Here is a 17,375-nt window from a genome sequence, read left to right on the forward strand (position 1 = left end):
CATTTCTCATGCCTGGAATCCAGTGGTGTCTCCCTTTAGTGTGTGTTCAACTGTTAATTCTGTAACACCAGAAAGAAAGCACAGATACTCTTAATATGCTCTTTTATAAAGACTGCTCTCACCTTTATTTGGACTAGGATCATCAGGCTATCCTTCCGGTTCACTAGTTCAGGTGTCACACTTTCATTCTTCTAGTTCATTTTCTGCTGCTCAGAGACCAGTTTTGCACCTCGAATGCAACTAAACACTGCCTTGGTACTAACAGCTACCTCAAAGGAGGTTGTGGAAAGGTAGGGAATTAGCAGCAAGACAAGAGGAAATGGCCTTGAGCTGCTCTAGGGGGGTTCATGTTGAACATCAGGAAGAAATTCTTCCTGGAAGGGGTTGTTAAACATTGGAATGGACTGCCCAGGAAGGTGGTAGAGGACGTGTTCAAGAAATGATTGGGTGTGGCATTTAGTGCTGCGGTTTAGTTGACATAGTGGTGTTTGGTCAAAGGTTGGGTGGGCTCGATGATCTTGGGGGCTCTTTTCCAACCTTAATGGTATGTGATTCTAAGAAAATAGTGTTTGCAAACTGACCTGTAACATCTTGCTATTCCATTTTTCTCTTTGAAGAACTCCTATGTTAAAAAGACGAAAAAGACATTAAGTTTAGTTTAAATATTAATTTTGTGTCTATCTTTGTGAAAAGATTACACCACATACACTTTATTGCTTGCTCTACCATTTATTTTTGCATCACGCAGTGTTATCTAGAAAGAGAAAAATGTAATTAATTGGGAGCTAAACGGATTCATTTTGAGAGAGAAGCATAAAAAGTGTCTTGGTTTTGATACTTACTGAAACCATTGCAGCCAGCCTGAGTACCGGATTGTGCTCCTGCCATCTGTAAAATAATCTGAATCTAGTACTATATTCCTTCATATTACTTACTGTCTGTATAAATGGTAATTCAATAGCGCACAGATTTGAAGAAAATAAAATGGGCTTTGATACCCTCTTTTGAGTTGCTTATGTTAGCCAGAAATTGTTTTTTTCTTTCCTGAGAGGATGTTTATTACACACTTATGTTCGTAGTCTGGCTTGGAAGGAAATTTGGGCTGAGAGATCTCATTTCATCTTTGGTGTGTGTGAAAACACACAGAACTTGTACTTTCAGTCCTTAACATTTTGTCCAGTTTTCAGTAAGCAGTGAGAATTCACACCACTCCACTGCATCAAGGTTTGAATAATTTGTCAGCAAAAGCAGTAAAGCAAAATCACTGAAATTCCATTGTCTGAAATCCAAAATAGTTAATTTTATGTAATTAGAATGTGTGTAACCTTCAGTGATAAATGAGAAAGCTGTTGCTTGATGGCTTTGTAGTATAGTGGTTGTTTCCACATTCTTATTAATTTTTTTTTGTGGGGTTGTAATAAGAAGAACACATAATCTATTTGTAATTCTTGTAAAAAGGCAAATATTTTTTGTCTAATTTGAGAAACTTTGGTTTTAATAACCTCTTCCAATTTTGCACTGTGGCCTGTTGTCTGAGAAATGTTGGTGTTTACTTGGTCAGGCTAGTGATGCAATGTAATTTTGTTCACATCAGTGAGACATCTGACATCAGTGTGTCCTTGACACAAACAGGTAGCTCTGGTTCAAGGCTTTGCTGGGTTGCTTATGGCAAGGAAGAGGTACCAGCAGTTATTTGTAGATTATGAGCATTGTAGCAAAAGCTGCAGATATATTACAACCTTAAAATACAGCAAAAATAGTAAGTAGGTGACTTCCTAATAAAATTAAGTAAATTTTAAAAAGGATAAAGTATGTATTACTTTACAAACAACCTTATTCCCTAAGAGTTTTGCTTTTGATCCTGTTGGAGACTAGACTGCTAGTTAACATCCCTCATTCCTGCATGACTTCCCTGTCTTTCAGCAGCTGAGATTTGTGTGCAAGTCCCCAGCTGCTAGCTGCTAGAATGATTTGCCCACTGGAGATCAAAAACATACTTGCTGACAGCCACTAGCATCCCTTTAGCACAGAAGAAAACAGCCCCAAACATTTTCTTTCCTGATCTGCCTAACAAAATTCAAATTTGTGATACTCTGAGTGACCCATTTCAAACAGAAAACCTAATTTACAGATTATCTAATCTCGACATTTTGTAAATATTTGAACAGATTTTTGAAAGGTGTTTTCACATCAGTTACATTGATTTCATGTGGATCTGAACTTCCTTAGATCTTTCCTCTCACTGCTGGCATCTTTTATCCAGCTGCTTTTTCTTGTGCCTCAACAGAAACAATAGATACTTTCAGATATTCCAGTGATGAAGGCTCTTTGTGGTAAAACAATACAGCATTGCAGTTCCTTACTGAACCAGCTAGGCTCAGAAGGTAAGAATTCAAAAATATGCCTGCCAGCTTCCTCCATTCCTAAATGGAGGTATAAATCCTTCTTAAAGTGTCAGTCATGTGCATGACATCACCATGTAATAATATTTCTGTCAGATCTGTAGCTCTAGATGTGGATGCAGATGATAACAACCCAGGTTTCTTCTCTGGACAGAGGAGGTTTGATGTGGCTTTTTGACAAGAACAAAGTGGTGGTTTCCTGAGTAGTTTGGATGACAGGTTGAGCTTCCTCTAAATCCAGCTTCAGACCCAGCATTAGATGTATAACTGATTAGAACATAAAGTATTTGTAACTCCAGGTTAATTACATCAGCTGCAAGCAGGCTGTGTGAGAAGCTCTTTAAAACACTTCGTACATGGTGTTGAGCTGCTCTTCTTGCTAATAGGGGGTTTTGACCGTTGTATATCTAGATGCAAAGAGTTTTCAGTCTGCCTTTGATGCTGTAAGCCGTGCTTCACTGTTCCAAGGCACCCAAGGTTCATTGTTCGCCATTTAAGCTCATAATCTTAAATTGGTGGTTGTCAATACTAGGCACTTAATATTTATACTCAGTTCCGTTAGTTTCCTAGAATTTGATTATGTTCTGATCACAATAATGAAAATATTTCACAACTGTAGCTATGTGACATCTTTTTAATGTAGCGTGAAATCAAAATGGCATCAGCTGTGGTCAGATCTGGTGAACATGTGAGGTCAGAAAAGCTTGAAAGCATTTCTGATGCCAGCATGCCTAGGCTTTCCATTTCTTCAGCAGAGATTATCTGTGAATGCAATAATAAGAAGTGAATTCCTTATCATTTGAGGTGAATGTAAGACTGTTGTGTTGGTTTTGATGTGAGCTATCTTTAGAGTGGAAATGTGAACTCACTGGTCTTCATGGCTTTGAAGACTTATACATGTTAGCCCCATTGGAAATAAAAGAAACACAGAATCACAACTGCCTGGTTTTCCTTGAAGCGTTCCTGAACTTAATTTTTTTAATATCATAAGTTCTGTGACAAGTGAGATGTACAAAATGGGAAAGATAAGAATTTAATTTCTTCTGTGGAATAAAACCACTTATCACATTATAGCTCTGATTAAAGAAGAAAGTTGTATTTTGATAGTTACAGACAGTATAAGCGGTATGAACAATGAGGGTGTGTGTGATTTCTCATGGACTCTTTTTTCCAAAATTGATACAGTGAAATTTAATAGGAAGAAAGCCTGTTTGGTTGGGTTTTGGGTTTGTTTTTGGGGTTTGGGTTTTTTTTGGTGTGTTTTTTTTTTTTTGTTTTGTTTTTTGGATTTGGGGTTTTTTTTGTTTTTTTGGGGTTTTTTTTGGGTGTGTGTTTGTGGGTTTTTTGTTTTGGTTTGGTTTGGTTTTTTGTGGGTTTCCTTTTTAAATTTTTAGTAAGACTGCCTCTTCAGAGAGCTTTCTGCAGTATTTGGAGTACAGCAGAATTTGCAAAATTAGGTGAGAGATGAAACAGGAAAATAATAATTATTAGTACCTGCGTTTCTCAATTAATCTGTGACATTCCTAGTATTTGTGGCAGCCTTTCAGTGAATGAACTGATTTTTAAAACACATGTCAGAACACGTTTGGCTATACTGTTTTTAGAAATTTTGCATGTTTTGCAATTGAATCCTGAAAATACAACAGCATTCATGTGGATGGAGGCTTGTTGCTCGTAATGACTGAATAATCCATGTGGAGTCTAGTGAGGAATCAATCAGGAGCTTGTGCAGTGTGTATAGTTATCTTCAAAGAAGGAAAGGGCATGTGAAGGTAAATAAAAATATAGAACTGACATAAAGCAAGTCAGCCTTTCAATAGATCTTCTATGAGCCATTTCCTGTACCTGCAACATACAGGGAAGTATCGATATAAAAGACATGCTTTTAAGTGGTAGGCATACACTGATACACATCTACCACCCTTTTCTCCAAAAAGCATGTTTGTTCATTGTGATGTTTTTCTGAAAGTGTATTTAACATAATCTGCACAGAAGTGTCGACCCTCATCTCTAGATTTCTGGTTTTTAGAGGTTTTCCATGCAGAAGTATCGTTGAAAGGCCAGCCAATATAATGATGGTACTTACATGAATGTAAATTCCTAGGAAACTTTGCTTGGATATGGCTATTAAAAAAAAAGGCTTTTTGATCTCTCTTTTCTTTAGCAGGATGGTATTTACCCTGACACAATGTACTGAGATGGAAACTGTAGTTTTGGAGGTTTTTTTCTCAGATAATTCTCTCTCAGTTTTAAAAGTATTTTTCTTACTTACTTTGAAAAAGGGACCTGTCCGTCTCTCATGCTCTGTGATCTTCCCATCCTATGTGGTCTTTTTAGTAGTTGTGTCCCCTTTCCTGTCTATAGTTTTGCATCAGTTCATTCAGCCAGCAATTGATATTTTTGTGAGGATGGGGAGGAACAGGAGTAATGAAAATAGTAGTGACTGACAATTCTTACTGAGTTTGGGAGTATGTCAGGTCTTCTGTAGGTCTCCAAATGACTGCAGAATCTGTTCCTTTATTACCAGATTGGACAACAAATTAATTCTTGCCATCTTCCATGCAAACATGTTTAAATGATCCTGAACCTACTGGAGTGAGATTCAACATTTATCTGTATGTATCTCCATAAATTCCAGTAACACATTGGTTAGATCTCAGGAATCAACACAGGCCTTTGGTTAGGATGCTTACATATAGATTGCAAAGAGAGTAGTGCAATGCAGGTCTTGATCTCTCTGAATCCACAAGGAATTTGAGTTTCTTAAGCTTATATGAAAAAGAAATGCAACTTTGAAAGGTAGAATGCAGTATGTTTATGAACGAAATGTTAATATGTTGGTCAGAAAGTGCGGGTTAGTATCTTACATTTTATAGCAGTTACACACTGAAACTTGAAATGCATGTAATTCATAAAACAAGATTTTTTTCTCTTCAAAAATAGTAATTTGGTATTGCAAATGGAGATAAGCTTGGGAAAAGAATGAAGTTTGAAAGTTACATTTCTGATGATGTGAAAGAAGTTTAATTAAGAATATATTAGTGTGTATTGTCCCAGTGTTTTGCTGAATCCCTGAGCTGAATTACATCCATCTACAGCGGTAAGAATATGAAGACGTTTTAATTAATGTTTCTTATATGCAGAGAGTTAACAAACAGGTGTGCTTCTAAGAAGTGCTTCTAAGAAAGGTTTGTTTTAATGCATATGCTCTTGAGATTGATCTTCCTGACCAAGCAGCAGAAACTTTTTGATAAATGCTGTGAGATTCAAGTAGAAAAAGGGCTGTGCCTAGGTGAATACACAGTTCTCCGGGATCCAAGCAAGTTTAAAAGAAGTCTGAATTAATGTAGCACAAAAATTGATAGGTCCAGAGGGAAATGTAGCTAATAAGAATCAACTGGAGTCTGTTTAGGAATGAATCTTAATTTATGCATAAACTGATTAGCTTAGTTATCCATATAATTCTGTTATATCTGAGATTTTAAGGATATCTAATAGGAGTAAATTGGAGAATGGATAGCAAATGTGAAAATATTCTTCTCTCAAACCTAATGGAAATGTGGCTCAAGATAGTATTAAAGGTAATATTAGAATATGAAGACTGGGGTGTATGTTATTTCACTTAGTTACTATTAAAAAGCTTTGCTGAATATACTGTATTTTTTACATGTGCTCAGTCACAGAACATTATCATTGTCAGCAGACATTTAGCTTATAAATATATTATATAATTCAGCTTATGCCTCTGTTTGCTTCAGAATACTTGGCATTTATTTTTCAACATCATTGAAGCAGCTGTAGCTTTACAATTTAGAACAGTAGTATCTGTTTTTTTGTATTCAAGTTAGCTTTAAACCAGAGGTTTAGCTTTAATTTATAACTTCTAGTGCATTACTTTATGCTTACACATGGAGTTGGGGACTTAAAAGTGTGGAATAGCTGTGTAGTATGTAAGGTTGCAAAATTCTGTCATTAGTAATAAGGCTTTTCTCAGTAGCACATTATGGATATCTAGAGCACTGTATTAAAAACACCCAACAAACCACTACAAACACATAAAGATCCCCACTGTGAAACCAACCAACCAACCAACCAACCCCCTAAAAGCAAAACCCAGTCCTTTGGTTATAACGAGAAATTTGCGTCTGCTTTCTGAAGTATTTTAAGGAGACAATTTTTGCTTGGTTGCCACAGAAACGTTTTGCAGTAAGAAGGTATTTGTGTTTAAAATAGTTAGCCAAAATGACGGGAAATTGGAGACTCTTACATATCCTGTATATTTGTATCCTCATTATTGTATGCTGATGATCATGTTCAGCTAAAAAATTTCCCTGTTTGGTGGTGGTTGTAAGCTAAGTGTATATTGAAAGACTGTGGCTATTCTGTAGAATTAGCCAGACATTCAGAAGGGCTGTTTTGGTTAAGATAGCATATTAATATTGACTGGGAATACAATTTTATCTTCATTTTCCTCTCATTTCTCTTTCCTCTTCCCTGCCCCCCTTCCATCCCCAAAGGAAATTTGATTTTAGAGACTGATGAAGATGTTATGTTTTTTAAAATAATAGCAGACAGTAAGTGAGAAGATACTTAAGGGGAGAAAACAACTCTAATCAGTTAAACTTATTAGAATTTCACAGTTCTCAGGAGGCTGTAAGTTGTAAATTGATAAAACCCTGGGGTGAGAGAAGAGGTGAAATGAAATCAGATTTCATTGAGATGTATGAAGGCAAAATGGCACTAAAATCTAATTTTTACATTTAAAATACATTCACTAGTGATACATGTCCAAACATGTTAAACCACACATTTCTGAAAGCTTATTACCGTATTCCTTGCAGTGAATTCAGAGTGATATAAAGATTTTTCTTGGTGACACCTGCAATTCACACATACCTTTCCAGTAGTAAATGCAATGGTTTGTCATGTTTTACAGTAAATGAGCACACTGAACTTAACAGCAACTTTATTTAGCTAATGTGCTGCACATACTCTTTAGCTACACTCATTGAGCATGTTGTTCCAGTGCAGTCCCTGCCACCCTTCATGGATATTTTATCAGACAAAAAGCCTGTCTCCTTGTTTTCAAAGCAGCCCAAAGAATATTGTTTGGTACTTTAGAGATTTCTTTGTTTTCATAAGAATAGCATATTCAGCTATGTTTCTCTGATGCTATGAAACTGTCACACTCAAGGTTAAAACTCTAAAAGTAGGATGTAGGAGTTAACACTGGCACAGCAGCAAAATTTGGGATGTAATTAGAAAAACTGTTGGACTGACAAAGTGTGACAATGGGAATAAATTCAGTTTAGTTTTCTGGTCACTCAATTTAATTTTGTTTCACATGAAGGTGATAAAAAGAAAGAGAAAATGAGATGCCAAAAATGAGGGGGAGTGTAGTGTGAAGGTGAGGGATGGGAAGATATTTGTGAGGTAAGAGGAAAAAAGAATGATACGTTTGATAAAAAGAGGAAGAAGTTAGACATCCAGCAAATTGCTGGTTTCTTATTTCTGTCTGGGAAACACATACTAGATCAGAGGCAACATCTGAAAACTTGTATGTGCAGATAAAAGAAGTCAGCTTAGCTTTACTTTTCATAAATAGGTTTAGGCTCTGTCTGCACACAGTGACATTTAATTAAGTAAGTAAGCTGAAAGTGACTTTTTTAATCCTGTGTTTTAGTTACAGTTGAAATATTATTGGGGTTTGTAATTTTGTATGCTTATCTGAGTAAAATTCCATTAAGTATATTAGGAATTTGCCTGCTCTGGGGGGGTAGCAATATTCTATCTATACAGTAATTTTTAAGACAATTTTACTGAGTAATTGAAGGACTGGGTGGTAACCTAGTTCTTGTGGTGCACAGTTTTAATTGCACTTGTTTGTATTCACACAGAATAAAGCAAATAATGGATATCTCAGCTAAAAATGGGGGGCCATCAGCTGCGTGAGAAGTATGTTTTATTTGTAGGGATATAGTTATGGTACAACATTTTTGTAATTTGTATAGGAACTCCTGACCACACAATATTGATCATTTGTCACCATCCTTAATGGACTCATGCTAGTGAGAAATTTAATATAGTAAAGTAACATTTTTAACTGGTGCTATACTTTTGCATGGGTTTTTTTTGTACACCACTCTCTGTTGAAGTGGTGTAGTAGATGTACCAGGTTTTTACACATACAAACAAATGTGTTTTAGCAGACAATTAAGTGCAGGTAAACAACATATTTAATACAAGATTGTTACACCTCGTTCCCATTGACACTCCTACTCCCACCCCAGATCAGAAACGTAGCCTAGCATGCCATGCTTTCTTTTAGATCTTCACAGATATTTGCCTGCCACAATCCAACATACATTTTGTCCTAGTTATCAGAGTATGACTATTAAATAATAATGGGAAAAAGTGTAAAGAGAATCTGAATTAAAAGGCCTTCTTTTTTTATTTGCATACTCTGTCTTTTAAATAGCAGTAACTAATGTAGCTAGAAAATATGAAAAACAAGCAGTGAGAGAGAGAAGGAGAATTGATTGTGCTTGGTGATCTGAAGTAGTACCAGAAGATGCCCATTTTGAACGAGACACAGAGATTGGAGAAATGAGATCTGCTAGTCAGAGGTTTTTCTCTGCCCCTATCTGGAGGCATTGCAAAAGTATCACATCCAAATGCAGCAGACTCCCTTTTCAGAAATCATTCAAGAAATTATCCTAGCTATTAATTGTGACTGATAAACTTTGAAGATACAAGATATCTTCCTTTTGCTGAACCTCCTCTTTGCAGTTCTGATTCCTTCCATTCAGTCACCAAAATCCTTCTGGGATGTCAAATGCCAAGCAAACATCCCAGCTGAAATGGTCAATCCCTTTGCTATTAGTGTATTTTTCTTCTTTCCTCTACCCACTTGCTCTTCTGAAAAAAAACCTTGTTTGCTTTGTTTTTTGTTTCTTAGCTGTTAGAAAGCCTTTAAAAATGCTTTTTACTTTCCTGTCATGGCATTATGCTCTTGGGAGGGAGGATCAGCTGGAGTCATGGCAAAGAAAACTGCTGTCCTGGTAGTTTTATTTTGTATTCACGATACGATTCACAGTATTGCATTGTTCCTTCTCAGAGGGGAAAGATTGGTCTCTCATGCAAATCACTGGTCCTTTTCTACGCTTTTATAGCCGTCCTGAAATTGTTGGAAGGGATCCTTCTTTCTGCAGAGTGAGAAGGAGGAATTGCACCAGACAGGCTGGCCCCAGTTATTTTATCTTTTTCCTGTGTCTCTTACAACTCCTTTTGAGGAGCAGGCACCAGGCTGTACCTATACTGTGTTCCCAGGGCTTCTGCTGGCCTTGTGTATTTGGTGGGCCAAATTCAGTGACATTATTTGGCATAACTTGAGACTTGCATTGCTTTGAGTACACAGAATCTGGCCCTCAGCCTTGACTGTATGCAAAAGTGTCCTTGCTCATTTAAGCTGAGTGGATAAACGAGTGTTTTTCTATTGACCCAAGTGGTACATGAAGTTGCTACCAGTTAAAGAAATGTGGTGTGTGTACATTATTTCAGCTAATAATATTTTGTGAGTAGAGGTGTCCAGAGATTCAGCTTTCACGGAGCCTCGTTATTGTTCATGGTAGTGCAGCTTTTATCCTCAGGAATGCCTCTAAAACTTGAAAAGTCTAAGAAAAGTAAAGAGAATGTGCAGAAATAGAAATCTACTTTTAAATAAATAAAGTCACAAAGTGAAGTAGAAGGAATAAGGCTAGGTAGAAACTGTGCGCATAGGTCTGCAGTGTGATTGAAGGTTGCAGGCTCCAAGCAAGTTAAGCAGGACAGAAGTTTTAATTTAACTCCCATCTTCACAGACTTCAGCACATGCATGCAGAGGATTATTACCACCATCTGTTTTATCTACAGCAGTTTTCATCAGTTGTGTTATTTTGTGGGTTTTTTTAAGTGCTTAAGCACTGCTTTGAAGCTGTTGTGTTAATTGTTAAGTTTGGCTAAATTTGCATGGATGCCTATAGCAGTGTCAGCATGCTAAGATTGGAACTGTTAGATTAATGAATGGAAGTATCAGCTCTGTGCCTGTGCAGTGCATTAATAGCTGTGCCAGTTCCATCAAATACACTACTGACTTTGTCACTGTGAAATGGTATTTACCAGATCTTAGATGGACTGCTGAGAAAGATGAGTGCAATCTTTCATTTTAGTCTGACTTAAAAATAAGGTGACTAAATTCTTCACATAGATTATTTGATTACTGTTCTTCACAGGAGGAGAATAGAATAGACTGGTAGATTTGGATTCTTAAATGAAATATACATGTATGAGGAACATTGTATTGAATAGAAGGAAACTAATCATTATCTTTCATATAGCTTAATCTCATATTCTGATTTACTGGAGTTAATGTTGGAAAGAGAAAAGAGAAATTAAGAAAGAAAGGAAAAGAAGAAAAGAAAAGAGAAAAGAAAAGAAAAGAAAAGAAAAGAAAAGAAAAGAAAAGAAAAGAAAAGAAAAGAAAAGAAAAGAAAAGGAGTATGCTTATTCCTTAATTTTTTTAATTTGTTTTCTTTCTTCTTTACAGAACCTGAAGAAGGTGTTTGTAGAATTTAGCCATAAGGAGCTATTTGAGTTCTACAACAAGGTCTGTAGATTTTACAATACTATAGTTTCTTTGTAAACACATGATGCTGCTCAGCCAGGAGTGTTGCCTATATTAATTACATCTAGTAAAACTGGAAAAAAGGGATCCAACTTAAATCAAGGCTGTTGGAATCCTTTGATCACATAAACCATTTCCAAGAAGAGCCTGTGCATTCAGCTTTGGAATAGGCGGGGCTTGGGTTACTGTAAGCATATCTGTTGGTTAGATCAGGTGGAGTGGCTGATGATTGACAGTGGGGATCTCTGTGGAAACAGCATCTTTGTGTTACATCTTCAGTCAAGATGCTAGGCCCATAATCCAGTCAAAATGAACTATATTATTTTTTTCCTTGTTATTATGCATTGGAAATTCAGAGGAAAACATCTGTGCATGCTAAAGAGGTAGTATTTAGAAAACTGTTTCTTTAAAATTTGAATATTTAAACTACAGCAATGAATTCTAATAGCTTCATGTAAAAACAAATATTCATGAGTACAGGATTTTTATATTGGTATGCAAATATATTTAGTATGCATAGTTGAAGATACTGGTTATTTCTGTTTGCATGTTTCTAAACAACCCTTTATGAGTGGAGTTTTTTTTCTCTCTTTTTCTTTCCTTTAAATAGCTGGAAACTATACAAGCACAGCTGGATTCCCTTATGTGATGTTTTTGAAGACTTATTTCTCCATCACACTCCTATCACCTCATTATTTTGAATTGAAGATTGATTGCCAAGCTGTGTTTCCTGAAGGATTCAGCAGGTTGCTTCTTGTAAAATTATATGGCTTATCTGCTTTTCAGATCAGTACCACTAGCCAAGAGTCTTTGTCAAGGATCTGAAGATTCTAATGGACTTTCTCTTCTTTGCTTAGCAGCTGTGAAAAATGTCTTCTTTACTTACAGTGGGGAAACACCCTGCCCATGCCCTCCCCCCCACCAAAGAATGCTACCCTGCTTCAGAAATAATTTTTTTTATTCTATTATGCATGTTACTTGATTCTGGTAGAAATTTGCATGTTAGTGAGAGACAAGGAAAAAATTCCTTTTTTGTAGACAAATGTAGAAATTATAAGAGAATACACAGCTAATAAAATCTCTATCCTTTTTAAATAATATTCATACAATTGATAATGCTTCTTGCAGATTTGTCAAAATAAATTCAGAATTTTGAAAGTTTATTTTGGGGCTAGTCAAACTTCATTTCACTATCTTCATTCTATTTTACTTTGGTGGGGGTTTTTTCTTTGAAATAATCAACAATGTCTTTGATTTCAGTGTTTACTCTTGGCACTGAAAATAAGCATGGCTTCTTAGCACTGCCTGCCCACTAATGAATCTCAGAAGTGTGGTGTATAACTGAGGGGAGAAGTCTCAGAGTATAAAACAAAAAAATACTGAAATGATCTGACAGATTTCTGAAAGCTATATTGATCCTTCCTCATGCTCTTTTTTCCGCCAGAGTTTTTACATTGAACAGGAAAAATTGAAATTAAAGGCCGACTTAGTCATACTTTCACCCATTAGTTCCAGATGATTCATGAGCAGCAGGAGAAAGGTGAAAGTCATCTTAGTTCTTGTGTGTTGATGTTTGTTGACAGGCAACTCCTTGCTGCACAGTGTAAGCTCTGGGCTCCAGGCTTATAGAAGGCAAGAGGAAATTTTCCTTTTCAGAGATTTAAAAGTTTTTTCTTCCTGATGATTACATCAGGGATGGTTAATACCCAACCGAACAGTTTCCTTCTGTAGGTTGTTTGCTCATGACTGTAGATATAAGTATAACCAAAATGTATGTTTTGAATACCTGGTTTCTCCTGAATAGTTTAGGTCCTCCTGTGCCAGATTTCCCACTTTGTTGCCTTTTTGTGCCTTTTTGTTGCTTTGTTGTTAGGGATTGTGCTGTCAGCTCTAGAATACTGTGAGATTTGCACAAGTTGTCCAAGCTGAAAATTATTAGATTCTGATGATAACAGCCTATGTGTGAATAAAGGGCACTGAGGAGAAAACACACACTTAGCATAGTCCTTAGCTTTTTAAGGAAGTGCCAAATGATACTCTACTGCTCTGGTACAGTAACACTGTTACTGTAGAAGAAGAAGAAAGTCACCTGGAAGAAGAAATGAGTCACCATTGCCCGGCAGAATATCCTCAGCTATAAACTGTAGCTTGTGAGGCTGGCTGCTGAAATCACGTCTTGTCATAAGCCCCTGGCACATATACCATATTGTCTAGAGATGTCACCTCCTCGGTCTGGCTGTTCAACAAGAGCTTGGCAGCTTGCTCATCTCACCCTGCATAGACTGGTGCATGTCTGCAGGTGGACACAACCTCACCATTCCCTCTGCTTGCTGCAGTGCTTTGTAGTTAGTGCAGCTGAGGGAATCCCCTTCTGCATGACATGTCTTCTCTACCAGTCCTGTGGCACAGTGTGCTTTGTACAAGAACAGTGCTCTTGAGCCTTTTCACTGAGTTTCCAGAGTTTATATTCTGAAAGTCAGGTCTGAAGTGAGTTCAGACCTTCCTGTGTAGATACCGGACATACTAAGGCAGTTGTGTGAGGGGTTTAAGTTATCTTTGTGAATGTAGGCAGTGATTGATGAATCCTGGAGGAGGAGGTGAAGGCTGGACTAGTTTGGAAAGCAAGAGCCATTGGACAAATCAGCAGTCACATCTTAGAAAAAGAAGTCAGAGTAGGAAGAAATGGGGCACAAGAAAAATGAAGGAGAGGGTAGAGAAACGGGTATTCCCAAGGATGGAATTTGGGTGTTGGAAAATACCAGGAAGAGAGCAGAAACACTGGAAAAGATGGCAAAAGTATATATACAAAGAAAAAATTAAACAGCGGAGGAGATAACCTTGTAGAAGAGTGAGAGGAAAAGTGGGGAATCAGAGTAAACCAGAATTAGCTATGGAAACTAGCCAGTTGTATAACTGCATCTAGTATTTCAAACTAACCCAGAAGTGCCAACCTTGGTGCAAAGTTGACCAAGATCAAAGTGTAGCTAGATTTTAAATCTAGCTTTAATAGGAAATATTTTAAGATTATAAAATTATGTTGAGAGGGAAGAAAATGGCTAAGGTTGCAATAATTTTGTAAAATTCATTTAATATTTATCCTTGTTTGCAGATGGCTGAAAATATTTATGGCTTCTTTACAGTGGCTGCCTTGTATTTTTCACTAACTGTACTGAATTCTTAGTATCAAAAGCTTTATTGTAAGAAGTACAGTGGTTACCTTTAGTCAAGGACTGCTGAGAAATAAACATTTAGTTTAAAAAGACTTTTCTGTATGTAGTGGGAAGCTTTGGGGTTGTACATTGTTATGGAGCGAGGACATAGCCTGTACCATCTTAGAGAAGAACACTGCCACTTAAATTTAAGTGCTACTGACTAAGGAGAGAAAATTGGCTAACTGAGAAAGAGCAGAAGACTTTAGGGGGTTTTGTTAGGTCTTGCAGAAAAGAAGGCTTTTATCCTGGTTGCTTCCCTCTGGGTGTGAGTGGACCTGGAGAAGGAAAGATTATTCTTCTCCTGAGAGAAGCTGTCTCTGCTTGGTTTGTATAGAATCCTGGTGTCTCAGAAGTGTCAGTGAACAAGAGGAAAAACAAGCACTGGCACAGACTGGGTCATGCATGGGTAAATCTGCCTGAAGCAGGGACTCAACCCGGTGCCTGAGGTGTGCCAGAAAGAAAAACACTTCTGGGAGGAAGATGGCATGAGTGAAGAATGACACAGAATGACCACACCAGGCTGGTGTGAAAGCCTAGACAGGTGTGTGCATTCTGAACGCCTTCAGGCTTTGGTTATGGGTACTGGTGAAAAACAGAACAGTGAGTCTTGGGGCTATTTTGAATAGCCCCAAGTAGAATTTTGAAAGTTTTTATTGCAGGAAAAAAAAGGGATGCATCCCATGCTCTTTCCAGTTCAGGATCCTAGAATACTGGCCTGTAATGTCTCTTGGACATGATCCACATTTGAAATTACCAAGGCTTCACATTGTGTTGAAGGAAGATATTTACAGAGATTTATTGAACTCTAAAACTGGAAATTGGAATGAGTAAGAATTACTAAATCTTCTTTCAGGTCTTTCAGTGCATTTAAAAAACATTTGATTACTCTTTGTTCAGACATTAAAGACTGTATTTTCTGTGACTGTACTTCTTTCAAAACTATAATGTCAAAATCTGCCTCAAATGGACTGTTGGCAAAAGAAGGAAATCTTTTGATTCAGGTGTAACAAACATCAGTAATATTTTGATGTAAAGATTTGGAGTTCTGGACCTAAGGGAAAACCAGTTCTTAAACTGCCTCAAAACCACCAAATTACTGGTGAAGAGCAACCACTTGTACACCACTGAGCAAAACCAACACTAACAGCACATTAATGCTTATTGAGTACAAATGCATTAGATTATCTTTGTCCAGTTCAGACTTGGCAATGTAATTGCTGTTTTTTAAGCAAATACAAAATGTCTGTAAATTTTTGCATTTTACTTTTGTTGAAATAAAATACATAGTTAGACAAATATAGCTTTGCTGTCTCAAATTTTGACTAACTACCAAACCTGTTTTGGCTCTTCAGAGGAGGGTTTCAAATTCTCCTTTAATTTCTGGGTTTGCTGACACATAAATTTTGAGTAATGACCTGCAGCTTCATTTCTACAGTCTGGTTTTAAGGACTCTGAAGTCGTGATCTTTCAAAGCATGAAGAATTTACTGACATGCTAATTCTTACCTTGGCCCAAGGAAGAAGAATGGTTATTGTTATAAAATAGCATAAGCCCCCCTTCACACTTGTTCATATTCTCATATTCTTGATTCCAGCATCATCAGTAACATTTCATTGCTTGGCTGTATTGGCGTATATGTTCAAAGATTATGAATTCTCTCACATTATGGTGGAATAATGACAAAGCTTAGTAATGCTGACCAGTGAATAAGTAACATAGCATCTTGTGTGATAAGCTTTTATAGCTTATTTGACCAATGAAAATGAGTGACATTTTGAGCTACTGTGTGGAAGTTCCTTCTCTGTGGAACAGATATGAATAACAGTGATTTTGAGTAGGTGTGTGAGCCACAGTGCTGCTGACTGGTACACTATTGATGGTGTCTCATTAAGATAAACTAATAAGATGCTTTTATCTGCAATTGCATAAGTTGATTTCTAATTTCCATAGAAATTAATCCGTTTTGTTGGATCTTCCCTTGGCCTCCTTAATTGTTGATCAGATCAAATTATATGCTGTGATTTTAACTGAAATGAAGTGTTTAGACCGTCTCTTCATCCCCTCATTATTTTGTTTCTCAAGAGATAAAAACTACTGGTCTGTTACAAATCAGATACTGTTAATCTGTATTCAGCTATGCATGCAGGAAGCACTTACCCCTCTCTCTTAGAGGGATTAGTCTTTTTCTCTATTGAGGTCAAAATATATTTCATGGTTATCCAATGTTTTCTCCTATTATTGAAATAATAGGAGGGTGTTTGGAGTCCTACACATGCTGGAAGCATAACTGTCTTGACAAGGTGTTCTAATAAGATGATCACATTTTTGGAACACTTTTAACTTCTTGTCATTGGTGTTAAACATTAATTTCCCCTTTACGGTAATATAAAACATACATTCAAGAAAATGTGGATGCATGTAGTACCTGTCCCTGAGATGGCTGTGCAGATCCACAGCGGCCAGCACAGGCAGCTGTGGAGTACTAGTTCTGGGACTGGACACACTGGAGTGGCAGATTAGCTCTTTTGGAATTCACCCTCTGGTCCTTCAGGACAAGGGAAGGGAGGAGGAAGCAGCACTCCCTGGACAGTGCTAACAAGATTCCTCATATCTGCACTGTGTTGAAAGGATCATCCCACAAGGGTTAATATGAAGAGCTCCTCATCCAGGTGAGCTGCCTTTATTTCATTTAGTTCCCATCCATGGTTGCAGTAGTTATGGCAGCTCTTTAATAAATTGCATTTGATGAGAACACAGTGCTTTTTCTGTCATGTACTTGTCTGTTTTTCTGCTTCCAGGGTTAAGAAATGCTTCTTTGTTAAAAAAAGAAAAAAATCAGTTTGATTTAAGAAATTATGCAGTTAATTATGTAGCAAGCATTTTAAATAAAGTTTGCATTCTTGTGTTTGTTTCTAATTTCAAAGTGTTTGTCATAGCCAATATCCTTGCTGGCAGCAGAGAATGAATCTCAGGGAGGTCAGTGAAGCCCAGGGACAGAAGAAAGGACTTCCTGTTCCTTGCACTCATCCATGTTGAGCCCTATGGGGCAGCTCAGGCTTTTCCTTTGTTTTCACCTCAGACTGCCAGTTAGCTGAGTAG

The 17,375-nt window shown here is 37.1% G+C and overlaps 1 protein-coding gene across 2 annotated transcripts in view; it reads left to right on the forward strand.

The window, feature by feature from the left end:
* Positions 1-15,565, forward strand: part of COMMD10 (COMM domain containing 10) — a 107,880-nt gene extending 92,315 nt beyond the window's left edge. For both annotated transcript variants that reach the window (XM_041459103.1, XM_041459104.1), the window contains 2 exons: positions 10,987-11,046; positions 11,675-15,565. In XM_041459103.1, the coding sequence (XP_041315037.1) occupies positions 10,987-11,046; positions 11,675-11,713 (99 nt within the window). In that variant the 3' untranslated portion in view covers positions 11,714-15,565. The remainder of the gene's footprint in view (positions 1-10,986; positions 11,047-11,674) is intronic.
* Positions 15,566-17,375: the final 1,810 nt, after the last annotated feature.

The sequence above is a fragment of the Pyrgilauda ruficollis genome, unplaced genomic scaffold (assembly GCF_017590135.1).
Source record: "Pyrgilauda ruficollis isolate IOZ18807 unplaced genomic scaffold, ASM1759013v1 scaffold130, whole genome shotgun sequence".
NCBI classification, from domain to species: Eukaryota; Metazoa; Chordata; class Aves; order Passeriformes; family Passeridae; genus Pyrgilauda; species Pyrgilauda ruficollis.